Raw genomic sequence first — 18,495 nt, 5'->3', positions numbered from 1 at the left:
TAATAAAATTCAACATACTCCTGTCATGATATATTTTACTAATTTTAAGCCTTTGCTTTATTAGTATTCATTGTCGGAGCAGTAGTATTAGTAAAGTGCTGACCAGGAAGTCTTTTCTAATACAGGAGATATACGTTATCATTATAGTAGTATGTGGTTTGAATGCACAGTCCTTCTTAGCTGCATTCACAGTGTATTGGGAAACATTAATTCACATTTACAGAAGTCATGAAGCATCTTTTGATATGCAGACTTCTACTTCTCCATGCAAATATTTCTCCTCCTCGATATTTATGCAATGTTTGGAAAATACAAACAGCTTTAAGATAATTTAATATTGCAGACATTTTCTTCACAGAGCTGCTTTGCAAGCCTATTAAATACTTCCTAGATAATAGGCAGTAATTTATGTGTACTTTCCAGATTTTCTAAGTAAATCAATGCTTGTGAGAGGAACTAGTATCATAACATCAGTTACTGAATTTCATAAAACAAGATCTATCTTATTTTTATTGTTGTTAAAGTCCTACCTACATTTTGAGTAAGCTTTGTTAATTCTTTTTCAAGATGATAGTAAGGAGAACTCCAGGTTCCACATTGACCAGAGCTTTGATATCTGAGCAAGCTACTAATGTCTGCCAAGTCTGAGGTGCTATTTTATGATGCAGTTACCCCTGCCTCAGGTACTGAGCCCATCAACGTATCTCATAAACATTTTGTGTTAGTTAGAATTCTGAAGAACATGAATTTCTGGTGATGTATCTCAACCAAAAACTCCACTATGACCAAAATGAGTATTGATGGTTGCATAGTAATAAGTGTCAAATGCACCATTGGAAACATTCTTTCAGTTTGCTACATGAAATCCCAAGAATGACAGACTGAATAATTCAGTGTAGGGGAAAAAATACAATGATCCAGCTCCTGATTTTATGTAAATGAGTACTTGCATAATAGTTTTAAAATTATTTCCAAAGATAAATTAAGTCATTTGTTCACTCACTCAGCAATTACTATAACTATAGTTATACTTGAACAGTTATGAGACAGGCTCTCAACCAGGTAACACATAGGTGAATAAAGTAAGTCTCTTCTCACAAGAAGTTTATGATGAATATATCATCATGTGCTGTATAACAACGTTTCAGTCAACAATGTGCTACATATAATGACAATCATCCCATAAAATTATAATGGAGCTGAAAAATTTCTATCACTTAGTGACGCTGTAGCCATCATAACGTCATAGTACAATGATTAACTTCTCTATTGTAAGATACACAATACTTACCTTTGTGTTCCAATTGCCTACAGTATTCAATACAGTGACATGCTGTACAGGTTTGTAGCCTAGAAGCAATAGGCTATATCATATACGCTAGGTATGTAGTAGGCTATATACATCTAGGTCTGTGTAAGTATACTCTATGATGTTTTGCACAATGACAAAATTGCCTAACAATGGGTTTCTCAGAATTTATCCCCATCATTAAGCGATGCATAATGGTACTTAAGATATCAACAATGTGGTTTTCATCCCCAAACAAGAAACACTAGTATGTGTATACCAAGGGGTACAACATTTTCTCTGAAGACAGATTAAATTACTAAACTGGCAGGGCTTTTTAAAACCAACGTCTTGACATCAGTAACAAAAACTGCTATATGAGGTTTTGCTTACCTTTCCTTTAGAAGTAACAAAGTTCATGTGAGATGAGTTGAAAAATTTTAAAATCATAATTACAAAAAGATATATTTTCTATATAGGTGCTGAATTTTGAAAATTAAAGAAAATAACTTTATGGAACTGCCAAGACAGAGGCAATTATATAAAACATATAAGAAAATCCCTAATGGGGCAGTAAATGACCCCTTGTTTCCACAGAATTTATTACAATGGAAAACACTGGATTGATACAATGCTCTTTAGAGTTCAATGAAAATATTAGCAAACATTTCTGGACTAGACACTCTGCCCTGCCCTACTCTGGTTTTTAGCACCAAACCTTTTCAAGTAGACTGCCACCCAAGAGGCGAGAGGTCTTGGAAAGAATCCTCTGAGTCCTGGGCCCAACCCTCTTTGACATATTTGAGAATGCTAAGAGGAGTACACTTAACAGCTGTGCAATCCAGTCCTTTCGTCTGCAGTTTCCACAACCTGTGCCAAGTTGTGGCATGCAGAGACATTGTAATCCTGAACTGGGCATTCAGAAATATTACATGGCCATGTAGGAGAGATTATCATAATCTCTTGTATTTCAGAACCAACAAATTTATAATTCTGTTAGTTGGAAATACAGTCGAAACATAGGATTTTATCAGTTCTTTGACCATTTAGGAAATACATTTCAAAAGATATTTCCCTTCTGTGTTTACAATATTCAATATTTTAAAGCTTGACATGTTATGAATATTTGGAAAACAGAATCTGTTGGATGGCATGCATTTCAATTATAGTAAAACTGAAAAGACTTTTGAGGAAATGACAGCTGTTGTACTTTCTGATTAAATACTATTTTCTGTTAACATTTTAACATTACTAATCTCTGCTTTGAACACTGATGGCATTTCATGACAAGAACTTTTGTGTATGAAAAGGGCTGTGTGGCCAAAATTTCAGAAGGCCCCAAAGTTACCTAGTAAGATATAATAATCATTATCAAAGGGACAGCTTTTATAAATCTATGCAGAAAATATATTGACATACAGACTAATAGATTATGTTCAGATTTAATAAAAAATATATGTATAGCACTCTGTCAAAGGCAGCTTTTCAATTTAGTAACAAATGACATTAAGAAAAGGTCATCTGTATTCATATTCATTCTGTATTTGCTTTGGAAATTGTTTGTAAACTTCTCCTAGAACAGGTATATTATTATATTTTTAAAAATTATCTACAGAAGAAGTAAAAATTTCGGATAAAATTACTAAAGTCCACTGGAAAAAAAATCCCTTTTACCATCATTTAAAAATGAACTTTGGCTTTAGAAAAGCTTTGTCATACATTTCATGTTGACCACTACTAAGTACTGCCTCCATCCTGCCATATACCATCAATACTTACTCCAATCAGCAAACTCTTTGCCTAAGATCATAACCCCTAAACCAGACAGCAATAATTAAAATAATCAGCACTCTGACTGATATTCAAGTTGCCAGAAAGAATTAATGCAGAGCCTCAGAATGCTTAACTTATTAAATAGGAGTAACATAGGTATTGTAAAATTCTGCCTCATTTAATACCTTCTCTTAATAAATTCATAATTTTAATTTACCTACCTTATAATCCAAGAGAGAGTTTACTTGTTCTACTTCAGAATTACTTATCATGTCACTTTCTTCATCATCAATAATTTCTATTTTCTGTAACAGAAGTAGAGAAGTTACAAATATATATCACGCCATTCTTACTACACTCAGCAATGTATAGAAAATATGCATTCAATGTTCAGGTTGTCTAGTCTAGATTATCTGGAATGAACTCTGATAACTGACTGGCTCCTCAGTGTTACACATAGTGTGTGTCTGAGCCACCTCCCTCTACCTTTAACTGATGACTGGTAAATAAAAACATTAATACTATTTAAAATAGAAAATGTCTTTTTACAATATCCCTAACAAAACAGGCGGACTGCTTAAACAGCACCCTCCAGTGACAGGAAATTCACTTCCTGTAATGATGGTCTATTTTAATGGGGGTAAACACACAATTGATGAAATAGTTTTCTTTTGTAAGTTTCCACATGCCTCTTTGTGACTTCTAATGTAAAATGTCAGCATATGACATATTCCAAAATCAAATGCCATTTTTAAAAATTCCAATATTTACTGCAGACTGCACAACTTTAGCTCGACAACTAATTAAAAGCAGGCATCTATGATGTAATGATAAAAATATCACGATGATTTGTTTCCTTCATTAAAGAGTAACATACAGGATGAGGAGGTGGAGAGAGAGGAAAAGGGAGAAAGAGAAAGGAGAGAGACAGATTAAAGTATCTTTAGCTTTTTTTAAAAAAAGTCATAGCATAGTTTGTACAATATCTTGCCCACAGTAGGTACTAATACTAATTAAATATCTGTCGAAAGAATGAACAAAACTGTTCAGCGTTGATGAAAAAAAAAATGATCAATGAGCTCCAACCATGAGGGGGCAAGTTCTCTAATCATATGATTTTTTTTTTTTTAAAAAAAAGGAAAAAAAAGGTATAAATAAAACCAGCTCTAATTTTTTCTTTCACATGTAAAAAATACAGTTAAGAAAAAATGCCTTTAAATATTTAAACCCTGCCAACCCAAAGAAAAATTTTAAAAAAGGAAAAACTAAGCTATATTCAGTCACTAGACGGTCTTTTAAGAACAAGCACATAAATAGCAACATGTTGTAGGCAGAATTTGAAATCAGGCTTCCTACCCTGTCTGTGTGTGTGTGTGTGTCACACACACATACATATATGCACACACATCCAAATACATTTATATATGGTGATTAAAGGTCACGACTTAACTTGGAATGATTATATTTAATATATTGCATATGAGGATACGATACTATTACAGGGTTTGTGTCCTGCAGGCTTTTGAGTCAGAAAAACAGCTGCAGTGAAATTACTTTCTACTGCTGCCTGGAGATGAATCCAGTATTTTGTTTTCTATTCTAATCTCTATAAAATTGGGGCTTCATCATGTCAGCTCTTCCAAGACCTCATATTTGATATTTTTTTGATGTGTTTTAGATTCTCTACATATTTGGATTGGCTCTGGGAAAAACGAGCTAGGCAATTCAGGGAGGGACGCACCAAAGACCACCGTATAGATGCGTGCATTTAAATAGGTCTCATATGCCTGTTTGATTTGTCATCCATGAATAATTGGGGGCACTCAAAAGTTATAGGCAGAGGAGATTACCCTTTGAAAGTTTGGAGTTTTGTTTCTAAAAATCAATTGCTTTTTGAAAAATTAGGTGCCTAAATGACTGTGAGTCATCCCATGCCATGGCTTCATTCATTATCTTCAAATATCCGCTGCAAAGGAGATTCAACACAGAGAAATTCAGGCTCAAAATGAGCATGTCTTTAAAGGGAAAGATGTTTCAATTTGTAAACTGTATATGACTTGAGTACTAAAACTCAAATATGTAGCAGAAGATTATTAGTTGGTGGAATTTAAGATGAGCACAATTCATAACCATGGAAAACAATTACTAGTAGCTATCTAATAAAAACATGACTTTGCCTCATAATCAAAGCTGTTTTCCTGTATGCTTGTTGAACTTAGTGTTAGAAGGGTCAAACATTGACTTCAACCAGGACTCAAATCAGTAAAACAAAATCCTAAACTATATTCTGCTTATAGAAAACACTGTTATATATTAATGTTATTTAACAACAACAACAAAAAACAGCAAAACTATTTTATGCTCTCAACTTTTATTAAAGACATGTGACAGGACTACGCTGTGAAATAAATAATGCTTGTAATGAAAGTCAAGGTAGACCCTAAAGTCACAGCCATTTTGTAACAAAAAAAAAAGGTCAATTATTTGGCTATTTTTTAATGGCTGCAATCAAACACAGAACGCTGATTCAAAAGTAAAAACAAAAGGACAATGACATTCCCCTTTATATCTGACTCTTAATACCATTTTGATTATAGGATTACTTGATAGGGCAGAATATAAACAGATGTTGCTAAAACAGCTGCATAGGGAACATCACTATCTGTTTACATTTTCACAAAACCCACTTTACTCCATGCACAACCTGCTTCTATTTGCTATTCAAACATTTAATACTACCTTTCCTCCTATATTGTGATTTTTAAGATGACTAACTAGAGTACAATTTAACAAAAAATAGGAGGAAAAAGAGTTCCAAACACACCATAGATAGGTATGTTCTGAACAGAGAACTCAGAGTCAGAAATTTTTGCATACACGTGCCACAACTAAAAAAGGTTTCCTTCAGGATCTCATGCCAAACTCTGTTTTAATTTTGCCATCTGTCAAATAGGTAGAAATCTGTTCTTTGCTAACCATGTTGAAGAAAAATAACTTGTTGGCCAGGCGCGGTGGCTCACGCCTGTAATCCCAGCACTTTGGGAGGCCGAGGCGGGCGGATCATGAGGTCAGGAGATCGAGACCATCTTGGCTAACACGGTGAAACCCCGTCTCTACTAAAAATACAAAAAAAAAACTAGCCGGGCATGGTGGCGGGCGCCTGTAGTCCCAACTACTCGGGAGGCTGAAGCAGAGAATGGCGTGAGCCCAGGAGGTGGAGGTTGCAGTGAGCCGAGATCGCGCCACTGCACTCCAGCCTGGGTGACAGAGCGAGACTCCGTCTCAAAAAAAAAAAGAAAAAAAGAAAAAAAAAAGAAAAATAAAAATAAGAAAAATAACATGTTATATATAAAATGTCATATATGTACCAAGTATTGGGTTTTTATATTTGCAAATCTCCTCAATCAAAAAATTAGTGATACAAATGACAACATTTTAAGTTTTATTTACTAAGCCTTCAAAGATATGTAATTTCACTGGAAATAGTTCTGTTTTGGTTTGTGAAGTGGAGCAAGACTTTATTCTGAAAATGAGAATATTTTCACCAACTGGATACTTGGACTTGAAATCAACCATGTAATGAGAAAAGAATTTCAAACTGTACATACCACATTATCTGTAGATACTGCATGGTGGTCCTCTTCCTTATGAGCCCTTGCCTCACTCGGAACAACTTCATTGGGCTCTTCTATAGAAAAAAAAAAAAGCCATAATTTCGTTTTTCATTTCGCAAAACTTTCTTGAGAATACTATTTTCAAGATCATTTAAATAATTTATCTATTATAAAAAGACACAAATGGCAAATTCACTTCACACGTTTGATGAACAATTCTACTTCAAACGATGTATTCTAAAGAAATAAGTAGAGATGGGGGCAAATACAAGGATGGTCACCACTGTCCTATTTGTAATTGAAAAAATGGACAAAAACTGTATCCTTAACAATGGAGGAATAGAGAAATTTAGAATCTATCTCTATAATAAATATTATGAAGCCACCAAAATTGAAGTAGAAGAACGGTAGTGATAAGGAAAATATTCATGGTTTACTGGCAAGTGAAAAAATGAAGGTAACAAAACCTATTTTGTGGATACATATAATATTAATTTTATTTTAAAATATATAAACTTTACTATATAATTTAAATAAATTTATTGTACAAATATGTAAATTTTCATGGAGAAACACTAGGACTGTTTCCACCAAGACATTGCCATTACTATTTCTAGATGGAATTATGGGTAATTTTTAATTTTTCTGTTTTCTTTTTGCTTATATGTGTTTAAATATTTTTCTACAATGAACATTTGTTTCTCATTCAAATAAGGAAAAAGTGATAACATAATTTTCAAATCTATGATATAAAACCATAAATCCAGAGCATTTCCAGTTTTGTGAATGTATGTGTGTACAAACACACTTCTGTATATATGCTAAGAGAAAAGAGTGGCAAAAATATCCCCTCATCCTTATTTTCAGAAGGGTTATCATTGAGGAATAGGGTTGTTTCTATTTTTTATTGTATTTCCCAGTACTTTCTAAAATGAACATGTATCCCTTTTCTGATCAAAATTCAATATTCTAAAAATGAGAAAATAAGTAAAAGAAATAAATTAATTCAGATAAATCAGACTACTAAAAAACTCTCCAGGCTGAGCTAGGGGAACTGATTGGTTCAAGGCACAGGGTGTCTGCATGTATAATCCCTTCTGTTTCAGATTACCCTCCACCAGCCCCTTAAAAAAACAAGGTAGCAATGTTCTTCTCTCTCTATCTTTTTTCTTTTGGCACAGACATGTTGTGGAGATTATTTGAATAAATACTAGTAGAATTTCTTGATCTCATGGTAACTGACATTTTACTTCACCTTAGGAAGCAGAACAAAAATACTTATCAGCCCTCACAAATTTTTCTAAGTCTATTCCTTTTCATGGAAAGAAATATAAGGGTGCCTTGTATGAGCATGGGGGAATTATTAAGAGGAAAATGTGTTTGATCCAGGAACTCACATATGACTATATAGAGAATTCAAGTTTAAGATATTCAGAAAACTCTTACCAGAATTTTGATGCAAAGTCCACTACAAACACAATTTAAATGTTTTTGTCTCCTCTGCTATATTTTTTAAAAATTAAATTTTTGGGGGTATATTTGAGATATACAACATGATGTTATAAGATACACACATACACACATACATATAAATTGTTTCTGTAATGAAACAAGTTAACATATCCATTATCTCACATAGTTACCCATCCCCACCCATGAGCAGCTATAATATATTCCTTTAGCAAAAATCTTGAATAGAGTACATTTATTAATAGTAATCCTCATGTTGCATATTAAATCTTTTGACTTGCTCATACTACATATTTGCTACTTTTTATCACTTGACCTGCATTTCCCTATTTCCTCTCCCTCCTATTCTGATCCTGGTAACCTCTTTTTTTTCTGTTTCTGTATATATTTGACTGTTTTTCCCCCCCGCCATTTGCCACAACATGGATAGACCCTGATATGGTTTAGGTCTGTGTCTGCTCCCATATCTCACGTCAAATTGCAATCCCCAATATTGCAGTTGGAGCCTGGTGGGAGGTGATTGGATCATGGGGGTAGATTTCCCCTTTGGTGCTGTTCTTGTAAGAGTGAGTGAGTTCTCAAGAGATCTGGTGTTGAAAGTGGGTAGCACCTCACCCCTCTTCGTCCTGTTCCAGCCACGTAAGACCTGCCTGCTTCCCTTTCACCTTCCGCCATGATTGTAAATTCCTGAGGCCTCCCTGAGAAGAAGCCAGCAACATGCTTCCTTTACAGTCTGCGGAACTGCGAGCCAATTAAGCCTCTTTTCTTTATAAATTACCCAGTCTCAGGTATTTCCTTATAGCAGTGCTAGAACAAACTAATACAGACCTGAAGGACATTATGCTAAGTGAAATAACTGAACACAGAAAGAAAATATTGCATGATCTCACTTATATGTGAAATCTTAAAAACAGGTCAATTTATTTTTTTTAAAAGAATGGTTCATAGACAGAGGAGCCTTTACCTACTCATTATTTAGACATTTCAAATCACAGACATTTCAATTCCTATGTAATCAGCAACAAAATGTAATGAAGGAAGGGAAAAAGTGTCATCAGACAGTATTAGCACTAGTGGACTCAGAAGAGAGTTTATATTGCTCATCAACAACGTAACATTCTTTACAGGTTTGCCTTATATTCCTATTCTCCTTTGCTCATAACTTTGTACACAGTTCTGCTTTACTGGTAACATATTTTGTACATGGTTTGGTTATTTTGGAAGATTTAAATTAAAACTATATTGAAGATTTCTAAAATAAAAGGATGTGAAATGATACAGTTGAATAAAGAATGTTTTCTTTCGCTTACAGAAGCTTCAATATTTGTGAATGTTTGAAATCTAAACACTATCTATGTGCCTGGTAATTCCCCAAGAAAAGCAACTTTGCTAATTGGATAATAAAGTGGAATTATTACCAGTTAAAGCTCTAGAGGGCGCTCTATGTGGTAGCTCTATATACTCACACTAAGTAACTGCATGTAGAATTATCTTTCATGTGCATACCCATAGAATAGATGCAGCCGGAAAAAAAAGAGGCTTTGACGTAAAATTCAATGACATAGATGTTAATTGTTCTCATCTTTAAAAATTTTGTTTCTCGGGATAGTAAAAATCTTTAAAATTGTGCAAACACAAATTTATTTTTCACAGTCTATTAACTGTAGATACAGAAATTAAGGAGCTCAGTCATCTAGCTATTACTTTTGCTAGAGTTTGCAGTTGTGGGAGGGGTGAGCTCAGGCAGGGTCTTTTTGTTTTTGTTTTTGTTTTTAATCTTTCCTAACAACACTTCTTTTCTCTTCACCACTACACAGGGAAAGGGGAGGTGGGAGGTGGATGGCGGAAGTCAGAGGTAAGTCAGAAGCTCTAATACGTATTAGGAAGTATCTACCCTCTCAGAAACAAATGAATGGAACTGAAACTGCTAAAAGACCAGCAGCACTTTTTTTGACTCTTACTAAAGCTGCCTTTTACTGCAATTAAAAAAAAAAATCTTAATTTTTGCTTATACAGATTTTTCTAGAATATTTTAATGTGATTTTCAATTGATTTTTAATACATAATACGTAACCCTAATTTAAAGAAATCTTTCCCTTCTTAGATATGCAGAAGACTCTAATGCTACTGAATCAATAGCCCTATTATAAGCAGTCTGAATTTCAGTTGTTAGGTTTTTGATGTACTATGGGCACTTAATTTTATAATAATCTAAAAATTATTTTTTCTTTATATTTCTTAGATGTAATTAATGGAAATTTCAAAGTAGAAATATATTTAAATACATTTTCATAAACTGGAAGGAAAATGGTTAGCATATTTTAAAGGCATGATATTAGTTTAGGCCAGATGATATGATTCACTTAGTCAAATGAATCGGATTAGTATTCCCCACTAGCGAAATGAGGAAAAGAATAGGACATAACTAGTAGGAAACTGTACCAAAAAGGGCTCTTTCCAGTATCCGAAAAAGATTTTTTGCTTTTCTCTTGCAATTTCTGTGAGAATGAAAAGGTTACCATGCAGCTGTGAAAAATAAACCACTGATAAAAAATTCTAGGCAGTCACACTTCTGATCAAGTGTTTTTTGATTCATATATTAAATTCTCTTTCTTCTTTTTATCGTTGTGTCTTGATTACTATGCCAGCTATTTAAAGAACACACCATGACAAAGAATGTCAGTGTAGGAGCAGTGGTCCATTCAGAGTGGACCATTAAGTGGTCTTTAAAATTAACTTTCACTTTTTTTCTTCAACTACTTATTTTTTAAAATTATCTTTTAGGTGGAGAAGTGGGAGTTGGGAAATGAAATTTCACTTAGGGTCTTCTGTACTTTCTCTGAATATTTTCTCTCAGCTTACCCACTCAAGCACAGAAACACACAAATCTCTACTTCCCCACTCTCCTTCAACTAGCCACCACTCCGCAGGCTCTAAAACACCAGTCGTGAGTCACTGGGAATATCCAAGTATCTCCAGGCACATGCAATTTAGTAAACACTAACAAATGACAGAAATGGTTTACAGGACCAATTATATTAGAAATAAAGGGCTTGGAAATGGTGCAATGTTTCTTTTTTTCTTGATAATTTTAAAATCTGCCTCACTATTTTCCTGTACACTCAATTCTCTTTTATCATCTTCAATATGAATAACAAATGTTAGGAGAGAGAGAGAAAGAGAAGAGAGAGAGAGAGAGAGAGAGAGAGAGAGTGAGAGAGAGAGAGAGTGAGAGAGAGAGAGAAACTTGAATATTCACATTGATAACCTTTCAAATACCTGATCTTTAAATACATGGCCCTCTTAATACTAGTAGATTTGCTTTCCCTTTCATTACTCAACCTACTGCAATCTGTTTGCCTCTCCTCTTCCCATGCAGTTAATTGCTTTTTTAAAAGAATTTCTAAAGCACCAAATTCAATGGCTTTCTCATCCCTTTTTTAACCTAACTTCTATGAGACCATGAGACTTTTTTCATTTTTTCACTTAACTACTGAAATAATGACACCTCTTCCTTCTGAAATCTCTTTATTTATTTATTTTTCTTAATTTTAGAGACAGAAGTCACTATGTTGCCCAGGCTGGAGTATAGTGGCTATTCACAGGTGCAATCAGAACACACGGAAGCGTCAAACTCCCAACCTCAAGGGATCTTTTTCGCCTCAGCTTTCCAAGTAGCTGAGACTACAGGCATGCCACTGCACCTGACTCTTTCCTTGGTTTTAGGAAAAGCATACTGTCCTGCTTCTTCTGTTTCTGGATGTTCTTTCAGTGGCTCCCTTTTCTCCTCCAACGCCCAAATCTGGACATTTATCAATACACAGTCTTTTTTCATTGTCCTTTCTTGTTTTTCATTTTTTCACTTAACTAAATCTTCAATTTTCATGGTTAGATATTTTTTGCCTCAATGTGGGTGACTTCCATATTTCTTCTTATGTCTTAAGCCCTCATCTGAGTTTCACACTCATATTATCCAAAGGCCTGCTTGGACAGCTCTACATGGATGTCCAAACACTATATAAAATTCAATACATGCAAAGTGGAATTCATCTTCCTACAGTATTCTCTAAGTTTAATACAATGCCAAGAAAAATCTCGAATGAATTTTGGGGAAGGAGATTTGGAAAAGGCATGCTTAAACAGTTCAAATTGTATGACTAAACAATTCAATAATCAATCTACTACAAAGCAAAGAAGAATGATTGCCCTACTGGATATTAAGACATTTTATAAAGCCAGAGTTGTAAACCATCAGATCAGTGTAACAATAAGAAGTCTCAAATTTGACCCACATGTGTATATGTGTATGCCTGCATGTGTGTGTATATGTGTGTGTGTGAGTGTGTGTGTGTGTATTTAATAAAAAGCTACATTTCAACTCACTGGTAAAAGATGAGTTATTCAACAGATGGTGTAGGGACTATTAGTTAACCATTTGGAAAAATAAAATTGGATGTATTCACACATCTTAAAGCAAAATTAATTCTAGGTGAAATAAATATCAAATTGTACAAATTAAACTATAAGGATACTAGAGGCAAATGTAGGGGTATATTTACATGATTGTAGTACAAGGAAAGACTGTAATTATGACCCAAAGTCAGAAACCATAAAGGAAAGTATTGGTAGATTTGAAAACTTAAAAATTACAAAAGAAAATCTGACATCGGAAAACATCATAAGCAAAATTAAAAGGCAAAAAATAAACTGGAAAATATATTGTAAGTATTCTAAACAGAGCTCAGTGAAACCAAAAGCAAAATGAGAAACATCATGATCCTTTTTGTTTCTCAATCACAGATACAAAATCCTATATATTGTATGATTCAATTTATAGAAAATGCCCAGAAAAGACAAATTTATATCATCATAAAGCAGATCAGTGACTTCCTAAAGTTTAGAGTGGGGAGAGGGAGTGACTGCAAATGGGCTAAAGGGAATTATTGGAGTGATGAAAGTGATATAAATTCAGATTTCAGTGATGATGATGGTTGTAGAATTGCATAAAATTTACTAAAAATCATTGAATTCTATATTTAAAATGCATGATTATATTTTGAGACAGGGTGTCACTCTGTCATCCAGGTTGGAGTACAGTGGCACAATCACTTGAGCTCCCTGCAGCCTCAAACTCCAGGGCTCAAGTGATCCTCTCACCTTAGACTCCTGAGTAGCTGGGACTGTAGCTAATTAAAACAACAACAACAACAAAAACAAACAAACGAACAAACCAAAAACCACTTTTTGTAGAGATGTTGCCCTGGCTGATTTCGAACTCCTGAGTTCAAGCAATCATTCCATAATGGTCTTCCAAAGTTCTGGGATTAGAGGCATTAGTCACCTCACATGGTCTTACAATGGATGAATTTTATGATGTGTAAATTAAATCTCAATAAAAGTGTTAATAAAAGTATGTCAGAAGAGAATCATATCTATGCTTGAGGACAAATGAAACATACTTCTCATGAACAGATAGTGCCATTACATGATATTATTTGAATTCTGTTTTAGAGAAACATTGAGAGGTATCATAAAGATAATCCAGACTAATTATCTTTAGCAGATGAGGAAACTAAAGCCCAATTAAATACTTTGCATGAAAGTCTCATGAAAAATCGCATGAAAAGCTAGGAGTTGCATCCAGATTTCCTGACTACTAGCCTGGTATTTGTTATATTATGCCATACTCTTTCATTATAGTGTGTTTATAATGCTCTGACCTAAACTGACTAGAATTCCAATAAAATAAAAATCATTTACTTAATTGTAATGTATGAATTGTAATAACATTTATAAATGTAAGAGATTATTATTGTTGTAGATGAATGTTCCTTATGATGACGATGTGGGAGATTGTTTAGGTGGAGGTATTAAAAATAAATCTATTCTTTTCAAATACTTGGCCAAATGTTTTGAAGACTCTAGACTTGAAGTGCAGTAAGCTGAAAAGCAAGTAAAAAATGCATCAAATTTACAAAGGCTATTATTAGAAGATTCAGCATATAAAGTACCTTGAGAGCTTCCTTCAGACAAACAGATGGATACTTCATCATTTCTGTCATTATCCTCTCCTACTTCAGGCCCAGTTTCCTCTCCTGGTGTGAGTGCAGATAAAGAACCAGACTCAGGCTGCTCAGAGAAATCAGCAGGGCCTCCTCTTGGAGGTGGAACTTCAATCCCCATTAAACGATATTTCCTTCTTCGATTCCCAATCCAGGTCTTTATAAGAGAAATATAGGAGGAATTTTTGTAAACATAGAGAACGTAGCAGTTCTGGCCAGTAAAATAATGAATGAATGCTGCATAAAATAGGATTTAAAGGAATAAATGGGTACATAGAAAGATAAAAACGTTTATGTCAATATGCTAAAATAAAAATAATTATGTTTTATATTTTTGAAACTTATTTATTTTATTTATAATTGACACATAATAATTGTACATGGTTATGGGGTACAGTGTGACAGTGTGAGGTTTCAATACATGTACAGATTTTATAATGATCGACTCATGATGGTCAGCATGTCAATCACCTCAAAATGTTAATAGTTATGACTTTTACTTTAAAATATGTATTAGCAGAAAGAAGGTATTTATATAAATATTCATACTTTTAAGCAACATGTAGTCTATTGAGGATGACTTTTTTCTGTTTTTGTTTTTTTTCTCAAGAAAACGATTCACCAAATCTTTCAAAAGAAAAATAAACTGGTTCTCTTTCAAACAGCTATAACTCTAATTCACATCCTATTTCTAATCTTGTTCTTCCTATGCAAAAATGTGCCCTCTGTTAATTTTGTTTGGCTCCATATTATTACCTTGGCATTTCAAGCACTCTGAAATTTCATTTTACTAAATTTACAACCAATTTTGAAGACATTTTGAAATGAAATAATTTTAGAGTCATGGGAAGTTTCAAAGATAAGTCTTGTTTATTCTTCACTCCATCTTCTCCAACTTCCATCTTACATAACTATAGCAAAATATCATAAAAAGGAAATTGATACTGTACAATATGTGTGTATAGCTCTATGTCCCTTTATCACACCATTCCTCTTCCTCTCCTTCCCACTATCCTTAATCTGTTTTCTGTCTCCATAACTGTGGTTTTTCAAGAATATTATATAAATGGAATCATGCAGCATGTGACCTTTTGAAATCAACTTTTTCAAATCAGTATAATTCCCTGGAGATTCATTCAAGTTGTGTGTATCGAGCCCATTCATTTTTATTGCTAAGCAGTATTCCATGATATATGTTTACCCATGTTTGTTTAACCATTTACCTGTTGAAGGATGCTTGCATTGCTTCAAATTTTTTGCTTATTATATATAAAGCCGTTGTGAACAGTAACTTGCAGGTTTTATGTAGTCATGGTTTTTATTTTTCTAGGATATAGGCACAAGGATGCAAATTATGGATCATATGGCTATATGTTAAGTTTTATAAGAAACTGTCAAATTGTTTTCCAGAGAAATTGTTCCATTTTACATTCTTATCAGCAATATATGAGAGATCCAGTTTCTTAGCATTCTTGCTATCATTTAGTATTGTCAGTATTTTCTAAAAACTTTTAGCTGTTCTCATAGGTGTATGTAGCAACAGCTCATATTTCCATGTGCTTATTTGTCATCCATATATTTGCCATCCTTTTCAGTGAAATGTCTCTTAATTTTCTAATTGAAGTGCTTGTTTGTTTTCAGTGTTGAGTTTTGAGAAGTTCTTTATATATTCTAAATATGAGTTATATGTCATATATGTGGTTTGCAAATATTTGCTCCCAGTCTGTAGCTTGAATTTCTGTCCTGTTTAGTCTTTTGCAGCACAAACTTAACGCTGCTCAAAAAAATAAAGGATATTAATTTAAAATAATAAACAATGGGTTCACTGAAAAGATTGGTAAACTTGGCAAACATCTAATTGTTAAACACAGTTTAACATGGGCCTGGTGACTGGTGAGCACCTGTAGTTGCATATATTCGGGAAGCTGAGGTGGGAGGATTGCTTGAACCCAGGAGTTCAAGGCTGCAGTGAACTATGATCACATTACATTATACATAGTTTAACATAATTTTTATCAAATTCCAGCAAATTTTTGTAGATACATATGAGATAATTCTAAAATTCATATGAAAATAAAATGAGTGAGTATGGCTAAAACAGTATTGAATAAAAAAGAATAAAGTGGAAAGAATATATCTACCTAATTTCAAGACATTATATACTTACAGCAATCAACAGTGTGTGCTATTAGCAGAGGGCTAGCCACAGATCACTGAAACAGAATAGAGAACCCAGAAATAGTCTTACACTAGTATGACCAGCTTAGTTGACTTTTGACAAAGGTACAAAAAGAATTTAATAGGGGAAGGGTATTTTTTTCAAGAAACAATGCTGGAGGACTGGATATTCATAGGAAAACAAAAACAGACCCTGTCCTAAATCTCACACCTTATACAAAAATGAACTCAAAATGCTTCATAGATTTAAATATAAAAAATAAAACTTTAAAACTTTTACAAGAGGGCATAGAGGAGAATCTTTGGGGCTTCAGGATTAGTGAAGAATTCTTAGAAATGGTAATAAAAAGCACAATCCACAGAAGAAAAGTAACTTCTGGGGTTTTGATTGGGATTGCATTGAATCTATAGATCAAGTTGGAAAAGAACTGAAATCTTGATATAATTGAGTTGTTCTATCCATGTCCATGGAATATCTCTCCATTTATTTAGATCTTTGATTTCTTTTACCAGAGTTTTGTAGTTTTCTTCATGCAGACCTCGTGCCTATTTCATTAAATTTATACCTAAGTGTTTAATTTTGTGGAAGCTAAAGTAAATGTTTTCTTTTTTTTTCTGTTTCATTGATTTTTGTTCATACCTTAGTTATTTCCTTCCTTCTGCTTGCTTTGTGTTTATTTTGTCGTTTTTTTCTAGTTTCTATTTTTTTCACTATCTTCTTTTTTTAGAGATAGGATCTCACTCTGTCACAGTAATGTGATCATAGTTCACTGTAGCCTTGAACTCCTGGACTCAAGCAATTCTCCCACCTCAGCCTCCTGAGTAGCTAGAACTGCAAGTGCTCACCAGCCACCATGTCCAGCTTTTGTCTAGTTTCTTAAGGTGGGAGTTTAGATTATTTATTTGAGAGTTTCCTGTTTTCTAATGTACTCATTATGATACATTTTGCTGTCAACACTACTTTACCTGCATCCCACAAATTTGGCATGTTATTCCTTTTGTACTGTTCAATGTACTTTTACCTTCAATATTCTTTCTATAATACTCTTCCTTTCTTTATGTAGCTCTGCATTTCTGACCTATATGATTTCCCTTGTATCTGAAGGACTTTTCAACATTTCCTGCAAGGCAGTTCTACTGGCAACATATCCCTTCAATTTTTGTCTGAAAAAGTCTATTTGTCCTTCACATTTGAATGATAATTTCACTGAGTACAGAATTGTGGGTTGGTATTGTTTGTTTTTTCCTCTCAACACTTTAAATATTTCATTCTACTGCCTTCTTGCTTGCATGGTTTCTGAGGAAAAGTCAGATTTAATTCTTACTGTTGCTCCTCTGTAATTAAGGTATTTGTTTTTCCCTCTGGCTTCTTTGAATTCTTTTTCTTTATCATTGATTTTTGCAGTTGAGTATGATATGCCTAGGTGTAGTTTTTTATTGTTTGTTTTGCATTTATCCTGCTTGGCATACTCCAAGCATTGTGGATCTGTGGTTTGATATGTTACATTAATTTAAGGAAAATTCTCAGTTATTATGGTTTTGAATATTTCTTCTGTTCTATTTTCCTTTTTTTTTCTCTTTCTGGTGGTATTCCCATTGGACATATGTTGCATCCGTTATATTTATCCCACAGTTTTTGTATATTATGTTCCATTTTTAATCAGTATTTTTGTTTTATGCTCTCCAGTTTTGGAAGTTTCTATTGATATATCATTAAGTTCAGGAATTCTTTCCACAGTCATGTCCAGTCTGCTAATGAGACCATCAAAAGCATTCTTCACTTCAGTTACTGTTTTTGGTCTCTAGCATTCGTTTTTGATCCTTTCTTAGAATGTTCATGCCTCTGTTTACATTACCATTCTGTTCTTGCATGTTGTCTACTTTTTCCATTAGTGCCCTTAGCATGTTAATCATAGTTCTTTCCAATTCCTGGTCTGACAATTCTAACATCCCTGTCATGTATGAATGTAGTTCTGATGCTTGCTCTGTCTCTTCAAATTCTTTTGTTGTTTTGCTTTTGTTTATTTTTTGCCTTTTGGTATGCCTTGTCATTTTTTATTAAAAGTTAAACATGATGTACTGGGTTAAAAGAACTGAAAGAACTAGGCAT

General features: G+C 33.7%; 1 protein-coding gene across 6 annotated transcripts in view; it reads right to left on the bottom strand.

Moving 5' to 3' along the window:
* Positions 1–18,495, bottom strand: part of HDX (highly divergent homeobox) — a 180,488-nt gene that overhangs the window by 12,794 nt on the left and 149,199 nt on the right. For all 6 annotated transcript variants that reach the window (XR_012091938.1, XM_007992175.3, XM_007992176.3 and 3 more), the window contains 3 exons: positions 14,157–14,364; positions 6,670–6,749; positions 3,283–3,366 (listed from right to left, as the gene is read on the bottom strand). Coding sequence is in view for 5 of the 6 variants with exons in the window: in XM_007992175.3 (XP_007990366.1) it covers positions 3,283–3,366; positions 6,670–6,749; positions 14,157–14,364 (372 nt within the window). In the remaining variant the exon portion in view is untranslated. The remainder of the gene's footprint in view (positions 1–3,282; positions 3,367–6,669; positions 6,750–14,156; positions 14,365–18,495) is intronic.

Source organism: Chlorocebus sabaeus, chromosome X (genome assembly GCF_047675955.1).
Source record: "Chlorocebus sabaeus isolate Y175 chromosome X, mChlSab1.0.hap1, whole genome shotgun sequence".
In the NCBI taxonomy this organism is placed as follows: domain Eukaryota; kingdom Metazoa; phylum Chordata; class Mammalia; order Primates; family Cercopithecidae; genus Chlorocebus; species Chlorocebus sabaeus.
This window is presented reverse-complemented; position numbering and strand designations above follow the sequence as displayed.